Source organism: Eupeodes corollae, chromosome 3 (genome assembly GCF_945859685.1).
Source record: "Eupeodes corollae chromosome 3, idEupCoro1.1, whole genome shotgun sequence".
NCBI lineage: Eukaryota > Metazoa > Arthropoda > Insecta > Diptera > Syrphidae > Eupeodes > Eupeodes corollae.
In genome coordinates this window covers 454975-476100 of record NC_079149.1, presented here as the reverse complement: position 1 = coordinate 476100, position 21126 = coordinate 454975, and the positions used below count along the sequence as shown (strand labels likewise).

General features: G+C 32.1%; 4 protein-coding genes across 4 annotated transcripts in view; all 4 read left to right on the top strand.

Moving 5' to 3' along the window:
• LOC129949169 (protein Wnt-5) overlaps positions 1-3057 on the top strand; it is a 109159-nt gene extending 106102 nt beyond the window's left edge. Inside the window, exons 8-10 of the mRNA XM_056060453.1 lie at positions 1377-1479; positions 1540-1707; positions 1786-3057. Coding sequence (XP_055916428.1) covers positions 1377-1479; positions 1540-1707; positions 1786-1973 — 459 coding nt within the window. The 3' untranslated portion in view covers positions 1974-3057. The remainder of the gene's footprint in view (positions 1-1376; positions 1480-1539; positions 1708-1785) is intronic.
• Positions 3058-3311: 254 nt separating this feature from the next.
• Positions 3312-6540, top strand: LOC129952869 (leucine-rich repeat transmembrane protein FLRT2-like). Its single transcript, XM_056065785.1, has 4 exons — positions 3312-3899; positions 4409-4529; positions 4593-6151; positions 6220-6540. The coding sequence occupies exons 1-4, from the start codon at positions 3769-3771 to the stop codon at positions 6500-6502; spliced, it is 2094 nt and encodes a 697-aa protein (XP_055921760.1). The 5' UTR covers positions 3312-3768; the 3' UTR covers positions 6503-6540.
• A 331-nt stretch (positions 6541-6871) lies between these two features.
• On the top strand, positions 6872-10429 carry LOC129951800 (uncharacterized). The gene is made up of 3 exons (XM_056064120.1): positions 6872-7519; positions 8042-9832; positions 9892-10429. The coding sequence occupies exons 2-3, from the start codon at positions 8319-8321 to the stop codon at positions 10151-10153; spliced, it is 1776 nt and encodes a 591-aa protein (XP_055920095.1). The 5' UTR covers positions 6872-7519; positions 8042-8318; the 3' UTR covers positions 10154-10429.
• A 744-nt stretch (positions 10430-11173) lies between these two features.
• Positions 11174-13571, top strand: LOC129952153 (uncharacterized). Its single transcript, XM_056064606.1, has 4 exons — positions 11174-11236; positions 11297-11591; positions 11654-13185; positions 13243-13571. The coding sequence occupies exons 1-4, from the start codon at positions 11193-11195 to the stop codon at positions 13532-13534; spliced, it is 2163 nt and encodes a 720-aa protein (XP_055920581.1). The 5' UTR covers positions 11174-11192; the 3' UTR covers positions 13535-13571.
• Positions 13572-21126: the final 7555 nt, after the last annotated feature.

Sequence of the window (21126 nt, the reverse complement as noted above, 5' to 3'; positions counted from 1 at the left end):
ACTTATTTTGTTACAAAGAATTGTTTGAGTACAAAGATTTCCTGATCATGAACTAATCCTCATGAATTGAGTTCTGAGGACCTTCTCTGTCTTTTTCATACTTTATGATATGGCAGCTAGTTAAGAATACGAAAAAATCTATAAAAAAAAACTGTCTCCGTCTATTTATTTAAAAAATCCGTGAATGTTTAAAAATTATTTATTACTAGCTTTTACCCGCGACTTCGTCCGCATTAGAGAGTTTTTTTTGATATTAGTATGAAAAAACCTGAGCTGTACTTTTTTGTACGTATGTTTAATTGTGTCGAAATGGGATGAGGCCATACTATGTGTGATTGTCATAGGTTAGGTTAGGTTAGTACATTTTAAGAAAAATTCTTCCTTCTTCCTTCCTTGGCAAAAACGTAAAAATTTTGCGGATTTAAGACTCGTAAGCACGCTACATATAATGCGAAAAGCAGTTTTTGTTTCCAAATTTACACCTGTGACTTTCAGCATTTGCTCCTAAGCTTTATTTATTGTTATTACAAATGCTGCTTTCAGAAGAAACTGCACTCTTTTAAACTGAAACGACAAATCGGTTGGAATTATCGGTTTGCGGAATATAGCATTTATAATATTTCGTCCTAGGTGAGTAATCTGTATCCTTGTATCGTTACATAACTTTGGTGCGTCATGATTTCTCATTAACAGGACTGGAACACCAACCTTCAATCTCATGAGACCCCTGATAATTTCAAAGAATTAAGAATCTCTATTTATTAAGTTTTAAAGAAACAATTAAATTTACGTGACTAATAAAATATTTGCAGAATTTCTCTGTAATTTGCATGCGTCCCACAACGTGTGTGCCCGTTCGGGTGTTTTGGGTGATGTGATGTTGTTTTCCCGCAATACAAATTTTTTTCCAAATATTATTCAAATCTTTGTTAAGATAGAAGTGAAAGCGATCCAATTCAATGGAAATTAATTTTTCCCATGGGAATAAAAAAAAAGCGATCGGCTCACATGAATTTTCCCATGGGAATCCGTCATTTTCCCGGGGTAAAAAGTAGCCTATGTCCTTTCTCGGGTATCAAAATATCTCCATACCAAATTTCATGCATATTGGTTTAGTAGTTAAGGCGTGATTGAGTAACAGACAGACAGACAGACAGAATTACTTTCGCATTCATAAAATTAGTATAGATATAGATTATTATTTCCATGAATGAAATGCAGCAATCAAAAATATTAATTCAGTTAAATAAATGTCTCCTTAATATTTTTAAAAACTCAAAGATAAAGAAACCTACATTGCATGAAAAGCGAGATTTTTTATTTCGTGGATGACGAAAATTGTATTAAAAAAAAAATATTTTATTTCAAATTTCCAGGCCGTTATCAAAAAGACTCGTATAACTTGCAAATGCCATGGAGTTTCCGGATCCTGTAGCCTCATAACATGCTGGCAACAGTTGTCATCAATACGAGAAATTGGTGAGTGTACACAAAACGCCCTATATTACCGACATTTTAACCAAATGGTTCTGCACTTAGGTGACTATCTGCGCGAAAGATATGACGAAGCTACAGAGGTGAAATTAAACAAACGTGGTCGTTTGCAAGTCAAAGATCCCCAATTCAAGGTCCCCACTGCCCATGATTTGGTGTACTTGGATGAGAGCCCAGATTGGTGTCGAAATAATAGACAACTCCAATGGCCAGGTAAAATTTGTTTTCTTTTTATGGTTTCGTTAATTTCGTGCAGTTTTTGAGGTTCTAACATTTGCTTATCTTTGACAGGAACCCATGGCCGAATCTGCAACAAAACTTCGTCAGGTTTGGATGGTTGCGGAATTCTTTGCTGTGGTCGAGGCTACAACACAAAAAATATTGTAGTTCGAGAAAGATGTAACTGCAAATTCCATTGGTGTTGCCAGGTTAAATGTGATATTTGTGTGAAAGTTCTCGAGGAGCACACGTGTAAATAAGATGAACAAGACGAACAAAATTTATTATATATTAAATATATTATTTTGTAGAGCAGATTTTATTATTTGTAATATTTTATATTTATCGTAATAATTTAATTTATTTCAGAGATTTTATTTAAATTCATAATGATAATAAAAAAAAAAACAAACAAAAAAATTTAATAAAAAAAAGAAATAACACTAAAAATTCCATATTTTTAAGATAATATATTCGATTTAAGTCCATAGTTGTTTCCTATGATGTCAACATGTAGGTACCTACCTTCTTCAAGCGCAATTTCGTTTTCAAACTTCACAATCAGTATTAATTTTTAAACAAGTAAAATAAAAAAAAATATAATAATTGACTTTTGCAAGTACCAACGAAGGTATTGAAATCGAATTAAAGCACAAAATATAAAACAACAATAAAACAAAAAACAGAGCAAAACAAAATAATTGTAAAATAGATATGATTTGTAATTATAAAAATAAAGTTTAGTTGTTAGTACTTAAGGTTAGCAAGCAAAAACAATATACATGTATAATTGTAGTAACTGTCTATTAACTAGTTTGTATTTATTTTTAAGCGATTGCCAACTTCTACTCTAAAAATAAAAATTACACTTGCCTATTTCTGTATAAGCCATTTTTACTAACGTAAAAACTAATAATTATTCCTATTATAAGCTATTTTTACTGATTAGTTTTTTTTTTTGTATTCTTTTAAAATTTTAATTTAAGATTTATATTAAATATTATTAGTTGTAATATTTATTCTAATTTTGTTTGATAGATTTCGCTTTTAAGATATTTGATGTTCAAATTAGTTATAATCTTTTGAAAAGTAAAAAGGAATACATTTTAAGTAAAATATAATAAATTAGTATTTAGAAAACAATGCAGTACGGTGGTAGTGCAGCGTTGGCATGCTTTGCGATATTGTGAAATAAATAACAAATAAAAATGTAGACTTGTAAGAACCTTGAAACCTTGTGAAACAAAATAATAAACAGATAGCTGCGAGAAGATCGAGAAAGGATATTGCAAACAAAAAATAAAAAAAATAATTCAGAACGTGTAAATGAAATACTTTGTGAAATATGCATTTTGGTTATTTTTTAATTTCAGCAAACTACAATAAATGAATAGTTGAAAGACTTTAAGACTTAACTCCTTACAGAACCATACGGTTTTCTGAAAACTTGAAATCGATTTTGTTTGTAAGCAAAAATGATGCTCCTTACAATTTTATATAACAAACTAAAATAAACCTTACATTACGGTTCTTGTACAAGGACCAATCTATAGCCCCAAGGTTAATTTTTCGTACCATAGAGTCAAGTCATAGAATGAAGTTAAACTAAAACATATACCTGCACACTTATTCATAACATAGATAACCAAATAAACATTATAGGAGTAAAATTAAATCCCCAAAACCCAAAACAGGTCAACTTCAAATTGAAGTGTTTCATTCATAACCTAGGCTATAAATTTTCTTGTTTAAGGGTAGATATATAAAAAAGTAGTGTGAAAGTCTACATAGGCTATCATGTCGAAATTATTGTTCTTAGGCTTAATACTTCATCATTGTAGTCTGTTTTACTATCTCAAAATGATTTATCAACAATTTTTTTTTATCAGAAGTGTAATCCTGGCTAACTCAATTTTGATAGCTAACTGATTAGTCTTCTGCCAGACAGAAAGGAGTGAAGTATCAACGCTATTATAAACAAATCTATTATTATTGTTCTTCAACGTAGCATTAATATTATTAAGAATCAATTTGATAAAATATGAGATAACAGCTATGCAACTAGGCGAAATGCATTTGATAACAATAATTCAGTTGGCAATATTAATGTTAAGCCAAAGAGGCTACAGCATCAAGCTGCTCGCAGAAAATTCAAAGGATCTCTACGAAATTCACCCAAACATAAGGTATGATTAGTTCAGCTGTTCGGTTTGTTATCAAAGCAGTGACATGACGGGAGTTATTGATTCTTAGAAAACCCCAAACTCTTCTAAATAAAGTGCTTAATGAAGTTAGAATCAATGATAAAAAGATATTTATCTGTAATTATGTGAATTTGTCAATAAAATAATGCAGTCTTGTAGCGATAAAACCAATAAAAGTGTGCTGACATATTTTTTGATAAATACGATGTTATCAGTGATATCTATTTAACAATATTTCTGTTAAACTACCAATTACTTAAAAACATTTTAGAAATAATGAGACTTATTTATTTTAAAACAAACAATTGTAAGGTCCAAATTGCAACGGAATAAATTTGTTTATCAAAATGTAGACAAATTAAAAAAGTCAATTTTGACAGCATAGAATTTTTGCAAACATTTTATTATTTGCGTTTACTAGAAGTAAGCTTCGCTTTAATCAAATGATTTTATTTGTCCATAAAGATATAACACAATTATTAATTTTACAGTCACTTTCAATCTACAATAAAAATAACTAAACCTGAAGGACAGTGCCAGAGATTTCAGTGCAAATTTATTTGTTCAAACGGAGAATCATCAACCATCCAACGGAATATCAACGCTGTTGACGTGAGCATAATGTAGTATTTCGAGAAACTTCTGTAGCTTTAATAATTCTTTTTTTTTGTTCAGGTTAAGGAATGCACATTAATTAGCGAGCTTTACCTCATCAACTACCACTTTCCTCGAAAAACTCTTACAAAAAAGTTTCTCGGTTCGATTTGTGATAGAGTTAGTTACTTATCAATTCAATCTTCAGATATTGAGCAAATAGATCCGGGGGCTTTTGAGAGCCAAACTCTTATAGCAGTTCATTTGGAAAACTTGAAACTCAAACACATTGAAAAAGGAATTTTCGAAAATGTCAGTCAACAATTCACTAGTTTCACTTTGATACAGACCAATCCGAAACTAGAAACTGTTAGTGATATTTTGCTGGAAAATGTTAAGTATCAGATCAAAAATCTGACTTTGCAAACTGGTTTGATAAAAGTTAAAAACCTCACAGGAAGTAATGCTCTTTTGAATAATTTGGAAGATATTGACTTGAGCTATAACAATTTTGGAGGAGAACTTACGACAGGATGCTTTAACCAGCTATCGGTAGTGCAGAAGCTCAACCTGTCTCACTCAGCAATAACTTCTTTGCCTGAGTCAATTTTCAATGGTATTGTCGTCACATTGAAGATATTGGATTTATCAAATAACAGGCTGTTAGTTATTGAAAGGAACATTTTTGGTTGGAGAAACCTTACCAAAGCACTTACCTTGCACCTGAATGGCAACCCATGGGAATGTACATGTGATCTTCAAAGAGAAATGACTGTCCTTCTGGCTTTTCAGGATCAAAAGGTCCATTGTGGGAATATCAAAAATGCATTAGTTTCAAGTGAAAAAGTATGTCCAACTACAATTGCGCCTACAGCTCCTAACCATTTATCTGGAGGAAGTTGGAATAACGCGGTAGGAACTCCAAGTGCTAAAACGACGACATCCACACCAACTAGAGTCCTCACAACTAAATCACTTCCACCTCCCACGGCTTCAAACTTTAACACCTATGCAACCACTCACGAACTGGAGTGCCACAAGGACAATGAAAAACAAGAAACTGAGCATTTGTCCATTCATTGGCCTAACACAATGTTTGACATAGTAAGGAAAAAGATGTCAGAAGTGGATATCGTCATTAGGAAGCATGTGAATGAAACATACGGAGTATTATGGTTCAACAAGGTTACACTTCAGTTTTACAAAATGGAAACAAATCACAATGAATATGGACTTGGTTGTTATGGTCGGGTGGAGCACATTACCACCATCAACCATCTTTTGCCTGATTTGTCTTACACTTTCTGTTTGATTCTTAAGGATCACCTGACCGTTTCACCATTTTCGTGTCAATCAGTTCATATTGACGGTAACTTAGATGTAAAGTACAACGCTTGGTTAACTAAAAATATGAAAGCCACAGGGATCGGCATAATGATCATTGGGAGTATTCTGTTTATATTTTTGGGCATTTTCAGTGCTTTTATCCTACTTAAGCACAAGCCTTCACTTATCAAGGGAAGTAAACGAGTTGCAATGCAGAAAAGTGATACATCTAACATAATTATCTTTCCAGAGGATAAGACTCTCCAACACTTCAAATTGATGGAAGAGCAGCTAGCAAAAAATAGACTAAGAGGGTGAGAAAATAAAAAATACACCTTTAAAAGGGTTTCAAAGTTAATTAATATTAATCATGTCCATTTAGGTTTCCGTTTCAACGCCTTTCTTCTGTGTCGGACAATAGTTTGGAAAGCATTCAAAGCTATATGAATACGGAAAATGTAAATATTTACGAAATAATTCCGGCTCATCAACCTTCATCAAAAGTCCGATATGCAGAAGTTCCGTTCAAGCGTAAACGTTCATCAAATGACCCCTTACCAGAAATTCCACACACATCAAAAGAAGATAATTCAGTAAAACTTGCGAGAACGCTGGAAGTACCAAGGAATCAAAATAATCAAACAGAAACTAGTCTTTATATTTAAACACGTCTTAAACGAACATAATTCATGTTTAATTGCAACTTTAACTTGAACTTGAACTATCTAAGCTAAACTATTGTTTCTTATTCGTAAAAACTGTATTCAAAACTAAAATCTATAATTACTTCCATAGGATTTCTTTTAATAAAGTTCAAACAAAACTCTACTTGAAACATTTCAACTTTCTTAATGACTTTTATTATTTTTAGAACCTAAGTTAAGATAATTTTGTCGATATTGTTAATTAAATAAATACCCATGTCATCAAAATATGTGAAATTTTTATGAAATAATAAATTAATTAATTAATTAAATTACAATTTAATAATATCATTAATATAAATAAACTATTGCTGAGCTGAACTTAACATCTCAAATCATTTGTTTTCGGTAACTTTTCCGATTGTATTCAGAGCTGATATTGAACTTTATATAAAATTTATGTTTTTTGCAATGATAATGCTATTGTACTAAAAAGATATAGATATTCAAAACTTTGCATCATATCAATCTTTCAGGTCCTCACAAGAGTATTGGTTTTAACCATAAAGAAAGCAATTTTTAAAAAATTGGCATTCTAAATCCTACAGAAAATATTAAAAATCAATATCAGCTTTCAATCACTTAGTAAAATGTATTGTACACACTTCTCAAGTGGAACAACAAAAAGATATATCCAATCAAAACCGAAACCTTATTAATTATTGTAGATATAACCATTTTATCTGAACAAGCTATTCAAATAAAATAAATACATTCAACATCAACTGGATATCAAATTAAATTAGTTTTATTTCTTTGAATTTATTCAGTCTCAGTGCAGCAGTCATCATAGAAAGTTTACTATTCTTAAATAAAATTCATATTTTATATCAAACAATTATAATATATATTATGGATTTCCAATCGGGACTTAGATAATTATTGTGTTCAACAAGAACCAATTCAGACTATCACCTTCTACAAAATTGAAAGTAAAATGAAAATGTTTCATCTGCCAGAATTAACTAGAAATATTAAGTAAGTGAATGTCAAGAACTTTCTTTTTAAAGATAAAAACAGTAGTTAAGCAAAGGTGTTATAAAATATTGGTTTTTCATTTTTTGTATATATACTTATACGTTAAATAATTAAGAGTGCGTTTATGTATTTACGGTAGATAGGAACTAGAACTAAACTATCAAGTATCAGCATTTTGTCCGAAAAAGAGAAGTTAATTTAATACAAAAATCACATTAGCTTTAAGATAGTGTCTGTTACTTTCACATGAAAGACCACGTTATGATTAAGAAAATTGTATGTTTCAACTTGCTACGTTTGTCGATAAATCGTAAAACTCACTTTTCAACAAAAAGAAATAAGACATTACGTTCCAACACTCCTGTTTAAGAATATCAAAGAATTTGTATTCTGAAATCAAAGCAAATATTTTTGGTGAAATTTTTTAGAAAAATTGTTTGTACTCAGTTTCCTAAGGGAATAATTTGAATATTTACGAATATAGTCAGTTTGCTCAATATGTAATCAACTTTGTATTTCTAGCTGGCGGAAATATACTATAGGTTTCGGCATGGTTGGTTTTGCATTGTTACTGATATTTGGAAATTTCAGAAGCCGAAACTACTACGAAACACTTAAAGCTGCTAAAAAAGAAATGCTTCAAAATGAGTAAAATTGCTAAAATCTTTAAATATCTACCATTTACATAATTTTTCAATTTCACAGTTCTCAATCTCGACCATCTCGGTCCATTCAATCATTTACAGAAACCGAACTGGAATGTATATCTGAAAAATGTGCTGTTACCTGCCATGGCAACATGACCCATCTTAACAACTACCTATCTCGAGCAAGTTGTACTTTGATTATACTTCATATATCCAAAGGGATATTTCCTGAAGATGAACTTCAAAGCAATTGGTTAGAAGGATCTTTTTATCTCAAGTCCATTCAAATATCTTCCAGTAAGCTAATTGGAATACACAATGGCACATTTAATCAGCCGGGTGTTGCTTACGTTCAGGAACTAAAGCTATACGATGTTGAGATTTCAACACTTAACGAAAACACATTCCTAGGCTTGAAAGATATTGAATCATTTACGTTGGTCAATAAAGTAGACCATTTCTCAGGGAATGCATTCCTTAAACCTATGATGGGAACCTTAAAAAAACTAGTGATAAAAGATGGAAGTAATACTGCCATCGATCCTGGACCATGGCTTCACGGAGAAGGCTTTCCTCAGCTACAGACAATCGTTTTTGATGGAAGCAATTTCGGAGAATACATTAATGCGGATACTTTCAATCATTTAAAACAACTTTCAACATTAAAATTGAATTCATGCAATATTTCCAGAATAGCTGACGGAAGCTTTGACTTTGTTATGAATCAGACGGCTATTTTAGTCAGCTTGCAAGATAATCAGTTGAAAAGACTTGCAGGCGAATATTTATCAACGATCAATTTTCAGCGACGTTTCAATCTCCATAATAATCCTTGGGATTGTACATGTAAGTTAGAACATCTTTCGAGAGTTTTCAAAAATTGTCCTGAATGCTTTGGAGAAAATTCAAAATGCAGTACGCCACCACAACTGGCTGGAAAGCTACTCGATCAGGTTAACTTAAACAGATGTGAAGATGAAACTCCAATTCCCTTAGAAACAACAACACTACAATCGAGTAGTACGACTTCCTCACCTCAAGTTACAACTTTATCAGCAAATTCAATAATTATAGAGTGCGCAAAGCACGAACTTCGATCTACGAATTATCCTTCAAGCTCCATTGAACTCTCGCCTCCAGATGGGCACTTTAAAATCACTCCAATCAGTGAAACTAGTGTAAGGCTGGTCTTTGAAGATCCTTCCGATGATCTTGCTGTCATCTGGTTTAAAGAACAAACGAGTTTAGACGAATATGGCGCGAGTATTGGGCTAATAGGAGATCTTGGTGTAGCCTGTCAGAACGAACTTCATGTATCGTTGCTTGTTGAAGAACTCATTGTTAACCAATCCTATACTTTCTGTCTCATCAAAAATGGCACACAACTTGTATCACCATTTAACTGCAAGTCTTACTTCAGTGCTGTGAATGGAAATGACGGGGGAAATGATATAACTTGGTTAAGAACAAAAGACAAGCCAATGGCAATTGGTATCTTCGTTGGAAGCATTGTGGTTTCAATTTTTCTTGGTATGATCGGGATGTTTTTCTTAATTCGATATAACCCATGGTTACTAAGATCCAGCAAGCAGATTGAAGTCGAAGACAGTGGATATTATCAAATGAATACGAAAAATCCTCTAAAGGAGCCATCAGTTGAAAATAGGTCTGTCTCTCTACCGCTACATTTATTAAAAACTAAATTTTGATTATTTCTAGTTATAGTCTTAAAGCACCAACAGCTCCTATCAGACGGTTTTCATCTGATAGTGGTTTAAGTTATATGATGGCTAATAACTATGAAGAGATGGAATTCTATAGAAGGACAAATGTAAGTTTGGTATTTCCAAATCGAGTGCCAAAAAGTCCAGCCCCACCTTTACCAAAAAGAACAAATAACATTGAAGATATGAAAATACAAACACTTGAAAATAAGGATGTTATTTATGAAAAAGATAATGACGATGGATACACCAGTGTTGTTTAAGAAGACTCACAAGATCATGGTGTTCTTCTATTAAAATGCAATAAGTTGTGAAGATTTCAAACCTTTTAAATTCTTCTTAGATTATCTGTCTTATTCGCGTAACTCTGTTAATTTGCTTTCCCACAACTAAATTCTTAAACAGTCTTCGCTACAAAATTAAAAACGACCAAAAATATATAATTTAAAATACTTAAGTAGCTATTAAATAACTAAAATATTAAACTTATGTCTAAATTTAACATACAAAGTTGATTATTTATTTACTGAAATGCATTATCAATAACGAATCAATATCCAAATAAATTATATTTCACATCTTTTTAATAATCAAAAATCGTATTTTTATCTTTAGTCTTCGTAGACTAATAAAATATTCTAATTTATTAACATTTGTTTTTTTAGTATTTGTCATAAAAAAAAGTTTAAAATATTAAATAATCGTACAAAAATTACGCATGGTAAATTTTAAAAGAAAAAGTAGAAATTATTTAAACAAAAAGTTAAATTAAATATTTAATACATTTAGAAATATCTACAATAATAAACAACATTATTATTATTATACCCTGATAGCTAATATGTAATTATATTACACTTAACATTAAAGTTAAGTTATAAAAAATGCTATAATGATAAAAATAAAGTTATTAAAAAATATTAAACCGGTAGTTTTATTCAAAATATCAAATTCAGGAGCGTCGAAATAATACTATATGAATTATCAAATTTTTCAAATAAGGGCCCATAAAAGTAAACCCCATTTCTATTTACTGAAAATACTTTATCTCTATTATCAGCTACTGCAAATCACCAATCAATAAAAAAAAAATATCTTTAATAACCCAGCTACTGCTGTACTGCAGCTTTTTTCAATCTTATCAGGCCATAATTATCGATTATCACGGAACGAGCACCAAATGTTTTCGAAGTTATTACAATGTGTCATTGATAAGAATCTACTTATCAATCCTTTACCATTTTTGATAAATTTTCCTGGATAACAAATTGAAAACATTTGCTTGAAAATATCACAGCTGTAATGACCTATTCAAAGGATTCCTTGAAACCTGAAATTTCCATTTGGTCCGAAAAACAAATCATTCAAAAACGAATATTTTATAATAAACGTTTTATTCGTTTTAGTTTTTGGAAAGTGCCCAGGAAATTTATTGACAATGCAATTAGAGGATGTTTGTATCTTCTGTTGGCTCTAAGTTTTGGCCTAGCAATTGCCACCATAGGTATGACCACTTCAAAAATAGATCAAATTGATACAACTGAAACACCACTCATCCATACTACCATGCAATTTGAAAGCAGGATGCTTGGAATGGCTGCTGAATCGAGGAAAGTTTTAAGTGCTTGTCGAATTTTAGATTGCACAATCAAATGTGTCAACGCCAAACAAATCTACGAAGAAGTCTATCAAGTTCTTCAAGTGAGTAAAAGTTTGACTTTCGTATGTATATTGCCTATGGGCTGATAACATTTTCTTAGCAGGCTTCAACGTGTAAGAAAAATATAACACTCAAGTTAGACAGTCAGCGTTTTCCAAACCTAGTTTTAACCAACAGATGGAAACCGGCTAACAGACGTATTAAGCACCTCGTTATTAGAAATTGTGATTTCATACATATTCGAAACGAAGCTTTCAACTCGTTTGATTTCACGGCAACAGAAGGAATCACACTCTTGGGCGTAAAACTAAATACACTTAGCAATGGGGTTCTTTTAGGTTTTGCAACGCTGCAGTCTCTAGTATTAGAAGGAAGAGTAAAACATATTGACAGATGCTTCTTTCAACCTGTTCAAGGTTCTCTCATGCGACTTACCCTCAGGGCTGGCCTTACTATTTCGGGAAGGGAAAATATTTTTGGCATAAGTAACCTGCCCAACATGCACGCTTTGGACCTTAGTGGAAACTTCATTTCAGGAACTCTAGGTAGAGGTTTTTTCCGTGCAGTGCCTTCTGTGAATTATGTTATTTTGTCAAATTCGGAGATATCTTCTATTGACATAGACACTTTCTACGACATAGCCAGTCAACTATTAGTTCTAGACTTGAGCAATAACCGTTTGAAAACCCTGGATGAAAGCTCTATACAGCAAATTCTGACAGAAGGACTCGTTAACATTTACCTCTTGGGAAATGATTGGACTTGTGAATGTCACTTAAAACCATTAATACACATGTACCAAAAGTATATGCATCGCTTTGGAGATATTCCCTATTGTAGAGCCCCAGATTCCTTCTATGGAGTACTCTTGACAAATGTCAAGTTTGATGAAAACTGCACTGCCACTACAATTCATCACATCAAAACAGATTCATTTATTGTCACCACATCAAGTCCTGATACGAGTGTCACAAATCCAAGTGCGTCATTTAAAATGGCGTGTCTGTCAATGATTGGCCTAGCAGATGCCCAGGAACAAGAATCCTCTTCCAAGCAAGACGAAGCTCCTGTGGATTACTTCTTTTTTGCACCACCATGCCATGACTTTGAGCTTATTCTTTTGGAAAATAACTCCGTTCAAGTGGTGGTTCACTTTGCCGATGAGCCAATCAACATAATTTGGTTCAGTGAAGCTCAAGAAGACTTTGTCCACACAGTGAACGATATCACTTTCGATTATAATTGTGAAGTGTATTCAGATCCGTTTCTCTTGGCTGAGAATCTAGAAGAAAACTGCACATATACATTTTGCCTGGTTCCCAGTGGCACTTTCTCTATTACACCTTTCAACTGCTTGCCCCTTCATATACCATTCATGACTAGATTGGAGCCAAATATTTGGATTTCACATGACGAAAAGGAACTTACTCTTGGTATTGTTTGCTTGATTCTAATGTGTTCCTTATTATTTGGCGGAGTTGTGGCTTACTTTGGAATCAAGGCATATCCGGATATACTGGAGGGTAGCAATCACGTGCTTGTGGTAAAAAAGTCCAATAAAAGTGCTTGTTATGTATCAACAATCCCCGAGGGAGAATATGCGATTAATAAGAATAGTTTGAAGAAACACAACACGTGAGTATTTTATAATTTGTATCGCTTAGAAACAGTAGAATAAAACTTGAATTCTAGAACAATTGAATCTGGCAGCCTTGCATACCTACCGCCACCACCACCACCGGTGCCATTATACAAGGATAATGAAGAAATTAAGGAGGAATCGTCCCAAGAAGTTGAAGACTATTATGAAATGCCTTGTATCTACAACAAACCCCACAACTGCCAACAGAAGTGCTTGTTCAACAAGTGTGTAATTACTCCCAATTCACCACCGCCATTGCCGAAACGCAACTCGGATAGCACTTTGTACGGTTCAGCTAGCGAACTTATTTCTAGTGTTCCTTATCCAAAACGGAGTTTATAAAATATGCATCTCGATGATAGATGCAAACAAATATTGACAAATATAACTATACACTTTAAAATTTTTATTTCCAAAAAATATATAAAACGTCGAAATTTCGAAATTCCAAAAATTGTTAGTATTTTAGGTTTTCCAAAATTTCTTTAGAAGAATATGAGAAACAAATGAAAGAGCTGAATATTGTAAAGAAAAAACAGGATCAAACCGTCATCTTAGCTGAATCGTATTTCGCCAAACACATTCTGTTGAATGAAAACAAAGGTTGAAAGATTGCTTTGTTCATAAATTGCAAAAAGGTAGATAATATTATAGTTTTGAGATTTTTCATGTGATCGCATTAATAAACTGTATTTCTTAAGTTTATTCATCAATTCATTGTCAACAGAGTTGTAAACAATCAAAGCTGATTGAAATAAAAGATTAAAGTATTTTAAAGTCCAGACTTGCACTAGATCGACTCAAAATCTGTTTTAAACATTTTAAACTTTTAACTTTATTTCACTAACCTCTACCTTTAGTACATCGTACAAAACAATCAAACACATTATTGTCTACAAAACACTCCTCAGGCAAGCTACAAGTCCATCACGATTTGCATTTTGTATTGTAAAGAAATATTACTTATTTCTTCTCCAATTTGTGTAGAAATTAAAAAAAAACATAAAGTAATAAAGTTCGGTTTTCAGTTGATCGAAAGAACATGACCAATCGTCATTTTGACATAAGTTGACATGACTTGATAGTTAGGGAGATTTTTCTTGAATAACTTTCCAGTCTTCTTCTTCTATATTCTCTGCACCAACTACAGCCTTTTAAACATCGCATACAAGATCTTGTCGAGCGTATTATTTGAACACCTGAAGCCATTTACTGACGAACTAATTGGCCCTAACCTAAACCTAAATCTACCATCGACCAAATTTTCATTCTACGCCAAATCTTTTAAAAGACCCAAAAACATAACATCGAAACACACCATCTTTTTATCGATTTTAAAGCAGCTTATGACAGTGTAGACAGGAACGAACTATACCGGGCCATGTTGAGTTGGTATTCCTACCAAAGTGATACGACTTATCAGGATGACGCTTAAAAATGCTCGTTGCTGCGTCAAAAATTGAAAGAGACTCGACCGAAACCTTCGAAACCACCAGAGGACTTCGACAAGGCGATGCGCTGTCATGGAGCTGCTCCATTATTGTTATTGAAATAGTGGTGCGCAACACCAATACAAGTTTCACCATCTTTCAAAAATCCACACAATATCTTGGATATGCAGATGACATCGACTTTATTGGAAGAACCAAACAAGCAGTGACCGGTGCCATCTCTAATATCGAGTCTGAGGCGAAGAAAATGGGTCTTGACATTAACGAGAACAAAACGAAATATTTACTTTCGTCAAATAGAGTCGATTCACAGCGTACACTTGATCAAAATGTGTCAATTGACAGGTACAACTTCGAGGTGGTAAACGAAATGATATCAGCGCGTAGATCAAATGTTGAATTACCCTTGCTAATCGATGTTTCTTTGGCCTAAGCAAACAGTTGAGGAATAATGGGCTATCGTGAAGTACCAAAGAGACACTGTACATCCCATTTTTGCTGTATGGTGCAGAAGTATGGACCCTCTTCCAGGCGGATAAAGAATCTCTTGGTATCCTCGAGAGGAAGGATCTGCGTATACGATCTATGGTCCGGTTTATGTCGACAGGCAAAGTAACATCTGACGGAAAAGATTTAATCAGGAGTTAGACGAGTTGTACAGTGACTTGCTACTGGTCAAAAAACTGCGTGTTCAATGCTTAAGATGGCTAGGGCATGTCGAGCGAATAAACATAGAAGCTCCAGCCGGAAAGGTATTCAACGATAAGCCTGAGGGCACAAGAAGCAGAGGCAGGCCTCATCTGCGGTGGAGTGATCAACTTTAGGCCGACACACGTCAACTTGGTATTCGAAACTGGAGGCAGCAAGCTAGAGATCGAGTAAGCTGGCGAAAGTTATTAGTTGAGGCCCAGGGGCACAATGCGCCATAGCACCAACTAAAGTAAAGTAAGAAACTTTCCAGTCAACTTTTCAATAAAGTTGCTCTTATAAAAAGGCAATTTTTTGGTAGCTGGCCAATCAGGTACTAGAAACTTGCCTTACTTTCAAGCTTCTTATATCGCCTGAACCATGCCCAATTGTATACTGACTTTGACTTTGACTTTTAAACGACTTCAAAAATATTACAAAAGTCAAGAATCTGCAGTCAAACTGACTTAAGGTCAATTGACTTGAAGTTACAACTTCAAAATTGACTTCAAAATTGACTTCAAATTTGTATTTTGGTAGTTAAAGTCAAACCACGAATAATAACTTTTAGTTTAAGACTTTATTTAGCTTGTGTTTACTAAGTCCCGTCAGTCAATATAAGATTTTTGATTTACGTCTCTATTTTTTAAGGCATATTCAGTTTACTTATCCAATTTATTTAAATGACACATACAAATATGATTGAGAACATTATTTAAACTATATAGGTATGGATTGAAAAACTTGTCTGGCCAAAAATATATTTTTTTTTAAAACAAAAACAAAACATTTTCAAATTTTTTTTCAAGATACAAGTGGAATACAAATTTCTTCATTTTCCCGACATTCTTGGATCACCATCAACACTTAGGGTCGATGTCGTCTTTGTGTTTTATTTCCTTATTATCATGTTATTTTTTTAGACTTCGGTTCACTTTCACATATTTCATTGGGGAATGAATTCTAATTATAGCCCAACCCGACGACCAAAATACCCCACTGAAATGTCTATTTTGTGTGTGCGGTACAGATTAAGAAAACAACAACATCATATTGTTGTGCCCTCTCGTGAACATCTCGTGTTGACGGGGTGGTGCAACAGGTGAAAGACACATAGCCATTAGCCAAATGGAATAAAACGGATTTGTACGTTCGATTGACCAAAACTCAACCGAAAAAATGGATATTTTTCTGAAAATAAATCTGCAGTAACCAGGGCAATTTGTTCAATGCATTATGCTAAAAATAAATTTCGACGATATGCTTCAGCAAGTACTTAAACTTCCATAAGCTTCATTTGTTGGTTTTGTTATAAAATTGAACTTAAATTAGCTTTTAATATTGTCTGATGTCTGAATCTGACTATATAGTGGTACCAATTTAGCTCTTGACGACCATAGGTATCTTTGCCAAAATACTTATAAAATCTTTTTCATTCATGGATAGCAGCGGGTTATAATTTTATCCAACACAAAGTAACTCTACTGAAAATATTTTGCTTACTTTGAGTTCTAACCCAGAATCATTTTAGAAAATTGAAATTTTTGACAGCTGTCCTTCAAGCAGTAATAATCTTCCGCCACTTATTTTGGGCTAGAAAACAAAATATTTTCGTGTTTATTTATTTATTTATTTTTTGGTCTGTTTTGCCTGTTTTGCAGTTTTACCTGGCAAGGGCCAAGAATAAGTTATTGACATACAATCATGATATGTAGCGGATTGGCACAAGATCTCCGTCCGACAATTTTCGTTTTATATTTTGATTTTTAATAGAACATTAAATAAAACAACAAGAACACCGAGAATTGAGTAGTTTTGGCAACATATCCCTGGCAGTTGTACCTACATGCAACAAAACCAACAAAAAAACACCTCGAATTCAAAAATATACGAGTATCTTTATAGAAATGATGAGAAATTATCGTTTTTGGGTTTTAAAAATGAAATTAAGAAAAAAATCATGAAAAATAAATAAATAGAAATGGCTCTAGAGCTTGCTTGTACGAGTAATTCTCGAAAGTGCAGTTCATATAATATGTACCTGAAATGATTTTATATTGGTTTATATTTTGTGGTGAATTTTGATTTAAAATTAATTTCTTGTTACATGAGTAAGGTGAAAATGGTTTCGTTTTTTTAATAAGTGCTATGGCATTTTGTAAATCGAAACACAAAAATACTAAACGATTAATTTTAGAAAATGTTTCTTTCATTACGCAGAGTATTTCTTTAGTTGTAAATAATATTGCAATAACAAGTTGTTTTTCTTTTTTCATAGTTCGTCAAACACCTAAAATTAATGTTTTAGATACCCAAAATTGAATTTGTTTTATACACTTAAATATTGTTTAGCTTAATTGTTCAGTATCAACGAAATTATATTTGTTTATACAAGCTTGAACTTTAACCCAAGGTTGATGACAGCATTGGAAATGAAGAAACGGAGAAGTAGATACAGGAAAGGAGTTGATTTATCTATTTTGGTCATGGAGTAACTGGTTACAAACATATTTTAAAAGTCCTGTCAATGAAAAGTTTTTTCTCTTGTTTTAAAGAGTTACTCGCGATTTTTTCCAAAAAAGGATTTAATTTGAGCAAAACGAAATGTATGAGTGTAGTATCTATTTTAACAAATATTGGCTCCGTAAGAAATCTCCTACAGGTTGTAGGCGGTGACTAAAGTATCAACATGTAAGTTCGGGTTACTCAAAATTTAAAAATAAATTTTCTTTTTTAGGGGAAAGATTAATACCGATACGGTACTGATAGAAGGAAAGATCAAATTTGTAATTTTCGAAAAAATGGTAGATCTAAAAATAAATAAATTTGATTTCGAACCAATATTTTGTCATTGAATTGTTTTAATAAAAAATATAAGATCTGACAATTTGTTTACTAATAATTTTTCATTAATTTCATCAACCACCATCAGCGTAATATTTGCAGATTGCATACAAAATTTTAAAGTTACAAATTATTATAATGTTTGTGTTGCATTTCAGCAAGATGTTTTAATGTTTGAAAAATGGTGTAGACAAAATGATCTTGACCTTAATCTGCCAAGGTGCTCTGTTTTAACTTACAGTCAATTAACAAACGCCATAATTTTTGATTATTTCTTCGAAGGAATCAAACTACTAAGAGTTAGATTGATTAAAGACCGTTTGATTAAAGGCGTATAGTATTTGATGATAAACCTAACTTTATTTCAAAATGTTTTCCATATTGTTTCAAAAGCTAACTCTATGTTAAGGAGGGTGTCCATTTAAGAGTAAACGTTCTGCGAGTCGCTTTCAAGATGCTCTCGAGAGCGATCTCGCAAGTGGATATAGTCTGGAGAGTAGCTCGGGGATTACTTTCGACATTCGTTCTTTTTGAAAGCCACTCGCAAGTGGACATATGTGTTTACCACTGTCCGAGATAAGCTCGTGGAATACCAACACAGTTTGTATTTTGCAAGTAGCTGTCGAGAGTAAACATGGCAAAGCAGTGGAAACAGTCTTTTGTTCATATAAATTTGATTTGAAAATACATTTTTAACTTCCCATAGGAAGTTACTGTAATAGGTCCGATTTGTCAAATTAAAATTTTTGACATTTGTCGACGTTTCAAGATCAAGAAATAAAAGATTTTTAGAAAGATGCCTGTGCGTGCGTGTGTACGTACGTCCGTACGTCTGTACGTCCGTACGTTCTTGACGTTTTTTCGACGTCTATAGCTCAAGAACTAGTAAAGATATCAACTTCAAACAATTTTTATATTAAAAATAATACTGCAGAAAGATGCAGAAAAAGTACTCAAGAAAATTGAGTGGATGGTTTTTTTTATCAAAGCAGTTTGAAAAAAAGGTGAAAATATTGGTTAAACCCAAATATCTCACGAACCAAAAATACTAGAGACTTGAATTAAATTTTATACTATATATTGTAACGTAGTACCATACAAGTATATTTTATGAAAATTGTACGAATAAAAATTGATTTTATCTCCACAACAATTTTGTGCAACGAAAAATAACGTTTTTAACATCTTGTTTATACAAATTTTAAGTAAAATCAGATTAACAGTTTTTTATAAGAAAATAGAAACTTAAAAAAAATTTAACAAGAAATGGTAAAATTAATTTCCGACACAAACATCTTTTTAAAAATTTGAGATTATGGCTTCAAACTAATTTTATCTTATAAGAAATATTTTTTTCAACATTCAGTAAAATTTTGAGAAAAATCTAATTGACAGTTTTTTTTACAAAAAATAAAAATCTAAAAAAAACATTAGTAAAGCTAGGTAAAAATTTACTTTTGTACTCAAACAGTTTTTCAAAAATTGAAAATATTGTCTTCAAACATTTTTTATTTCACAGAAAATATTGTTTTAGATATTCTGTAGTTTTTTTTCATACAAAAATAGTACTCAACTTTGGTAAAAATTGATGTTCGGTTTTCGATATCTTGTGAACAATAGAAGAAATTGACTTTAAATTTTTCAACAAATGCTACTAAAATTGATAAAAATTGTTTTTCGACTAAAAATCTCGTTCACAAAAATAGATTTGAAATCAAACTAATTCATCAAATGCAAAATATTGTTGGTAATTTTTAAATCTTTTAGAGTAATTCAACTAACAACTTTTTTAACAAAACACAAAGAACCTACAGACCTTTTAAGCAAGGCATATCGACATACGGGATGGGAAGTTATCAGTGTGGATAATTAAAGCTTGTAAGAATACATGGCCAACTGATAATATGCTAGCAAAAGAAATATATCAAGTGGAAACGATTGTGATTGTGAGAGTACCTTTAGCGAGAAAACTCTCAATATTCTAGCTGAGAGCTCGCGATACCAAAATTTATAAAAATTGGATCTGAAATGGACAGTCTCCCAAGAGTTGCTCTCGAGAGTTCACTAGCATAAGTACTCTCAAATGGACACGCACCTAGGTTTCCTTAAACGGAATTCTTCTGATTTTAAGGACCCATACACACTGAAAGATGTTTGATATTCACTTGTTAGATTAGTACCGAAATATTCTTCTGCCATTTGGAATCCTGAAAAATTGATCACAAAAATTGAAAATATCCAATAGAATTTTTTGAGATTTGCTTGAAGAAATTTTATTTTGAGTGCTTACTCAAATCTTGTTTATAAATCTAGATGCCATGTGTTATGTTTATTCGTGATATTCTTTCGAATGACAATGATTACCAGCAATTGCTTTATGCACCTAGTCGATCTTCAAGAACGAAAATTATCATTCTATACTATAATGAACTAGATATATATTTTACAAGAAATCAATTTAAAAATTCATTATTAACATTATAGCTTCTCGTAATTTTGTATATTTATGTAAATTAATACATGTATTAACATTAAATAATAACAAAAAAATTGTATATATCAGAAGTAGGGCCTATTGACTCACATATCTCAACCATTCATATTTGCGAGTACTGTTGTCAGGGATGTAGGGGGCCTACATTTTTAAGCTGAATCCGAACGGCTTATTTGAGAAAGCAATTTTCATAACAAGAATTACACTTGAAGGATTTGTCAATTTTTTTGGGCCCAATGGTGTTTTTGATTCTCCAGCTTCAAATAGTAACCAAAAATATAAGTAAACCTTTTTTTCTAAATTTCTTATTGCGTATAAAACCTTTGGTAGAACTAGATCTATGCCACTTTTGTTTGCCATTAGTATTTAATATTTAATATTTTTACAGCTCAGAAAACTATTTTGATTTTTTTAGATAAAAATATAAGAGCAATTTGTTAACAAATTAAAAATATTTT

Bases quoted from the DNA above. Each gene is read 5' to 3' on its own strand.
- LOC129952153 (XM_056064606.1), top strand. From the start codon at position 11,193: ATGACCTATTCAAAGGATTCCTTGAAACCTGAAATTTCCATTTG. The intron at 11,592-11,653 runs GTGAGTAAAAGT...TTTTCTTAGCAG, and splicing joins AAGTCTATCAAGTTCTTCAA to GCTTCAACGTGTAAGAAAAA. The intron at 13,186-13,242 runs GTGAGTATTTTA...CTTGAATTCTAG, and splicing joins AGTTTGAAGAAACACAACAC to AACAATTGAATCTGGCAGCC.
- LOC129952869 (XM_056065785.1), top strand. From the start codon at position 3,769: ATGCAACTAGGCGAAATGCATTTGATAACAATAATTCAGTTGGCAATA. The intron at 3,900-4,408 runs GTATGATTAGTT...TTAATTTTACAG, and splicing joins GAAATTCACCCAAACATAAG to TCACTTTCAATCTACAATAA. The intron at 6,152-6,219 runs GTGAGAAAATAA...ATGTCCATTTAG, and splicing joins GCAAAAAATAGACTAAGAGG to GTTTCCGTTTCAACGCCTTT.
- LOC129951800 (XM_056064120.1), top strand. From the start codon at position 8,319: ATGACCCATCTTAACAACTACCTATCTCGAGCAAGTTGTACTTTGATT. The intron at 9,833-9,891 runs GTCTGTCTCTCT...TTCTAGTTATAG, and splicing joins GAGCCATCAGTTGAAAATAG to TCTTAAAGCACCAACAGCTC.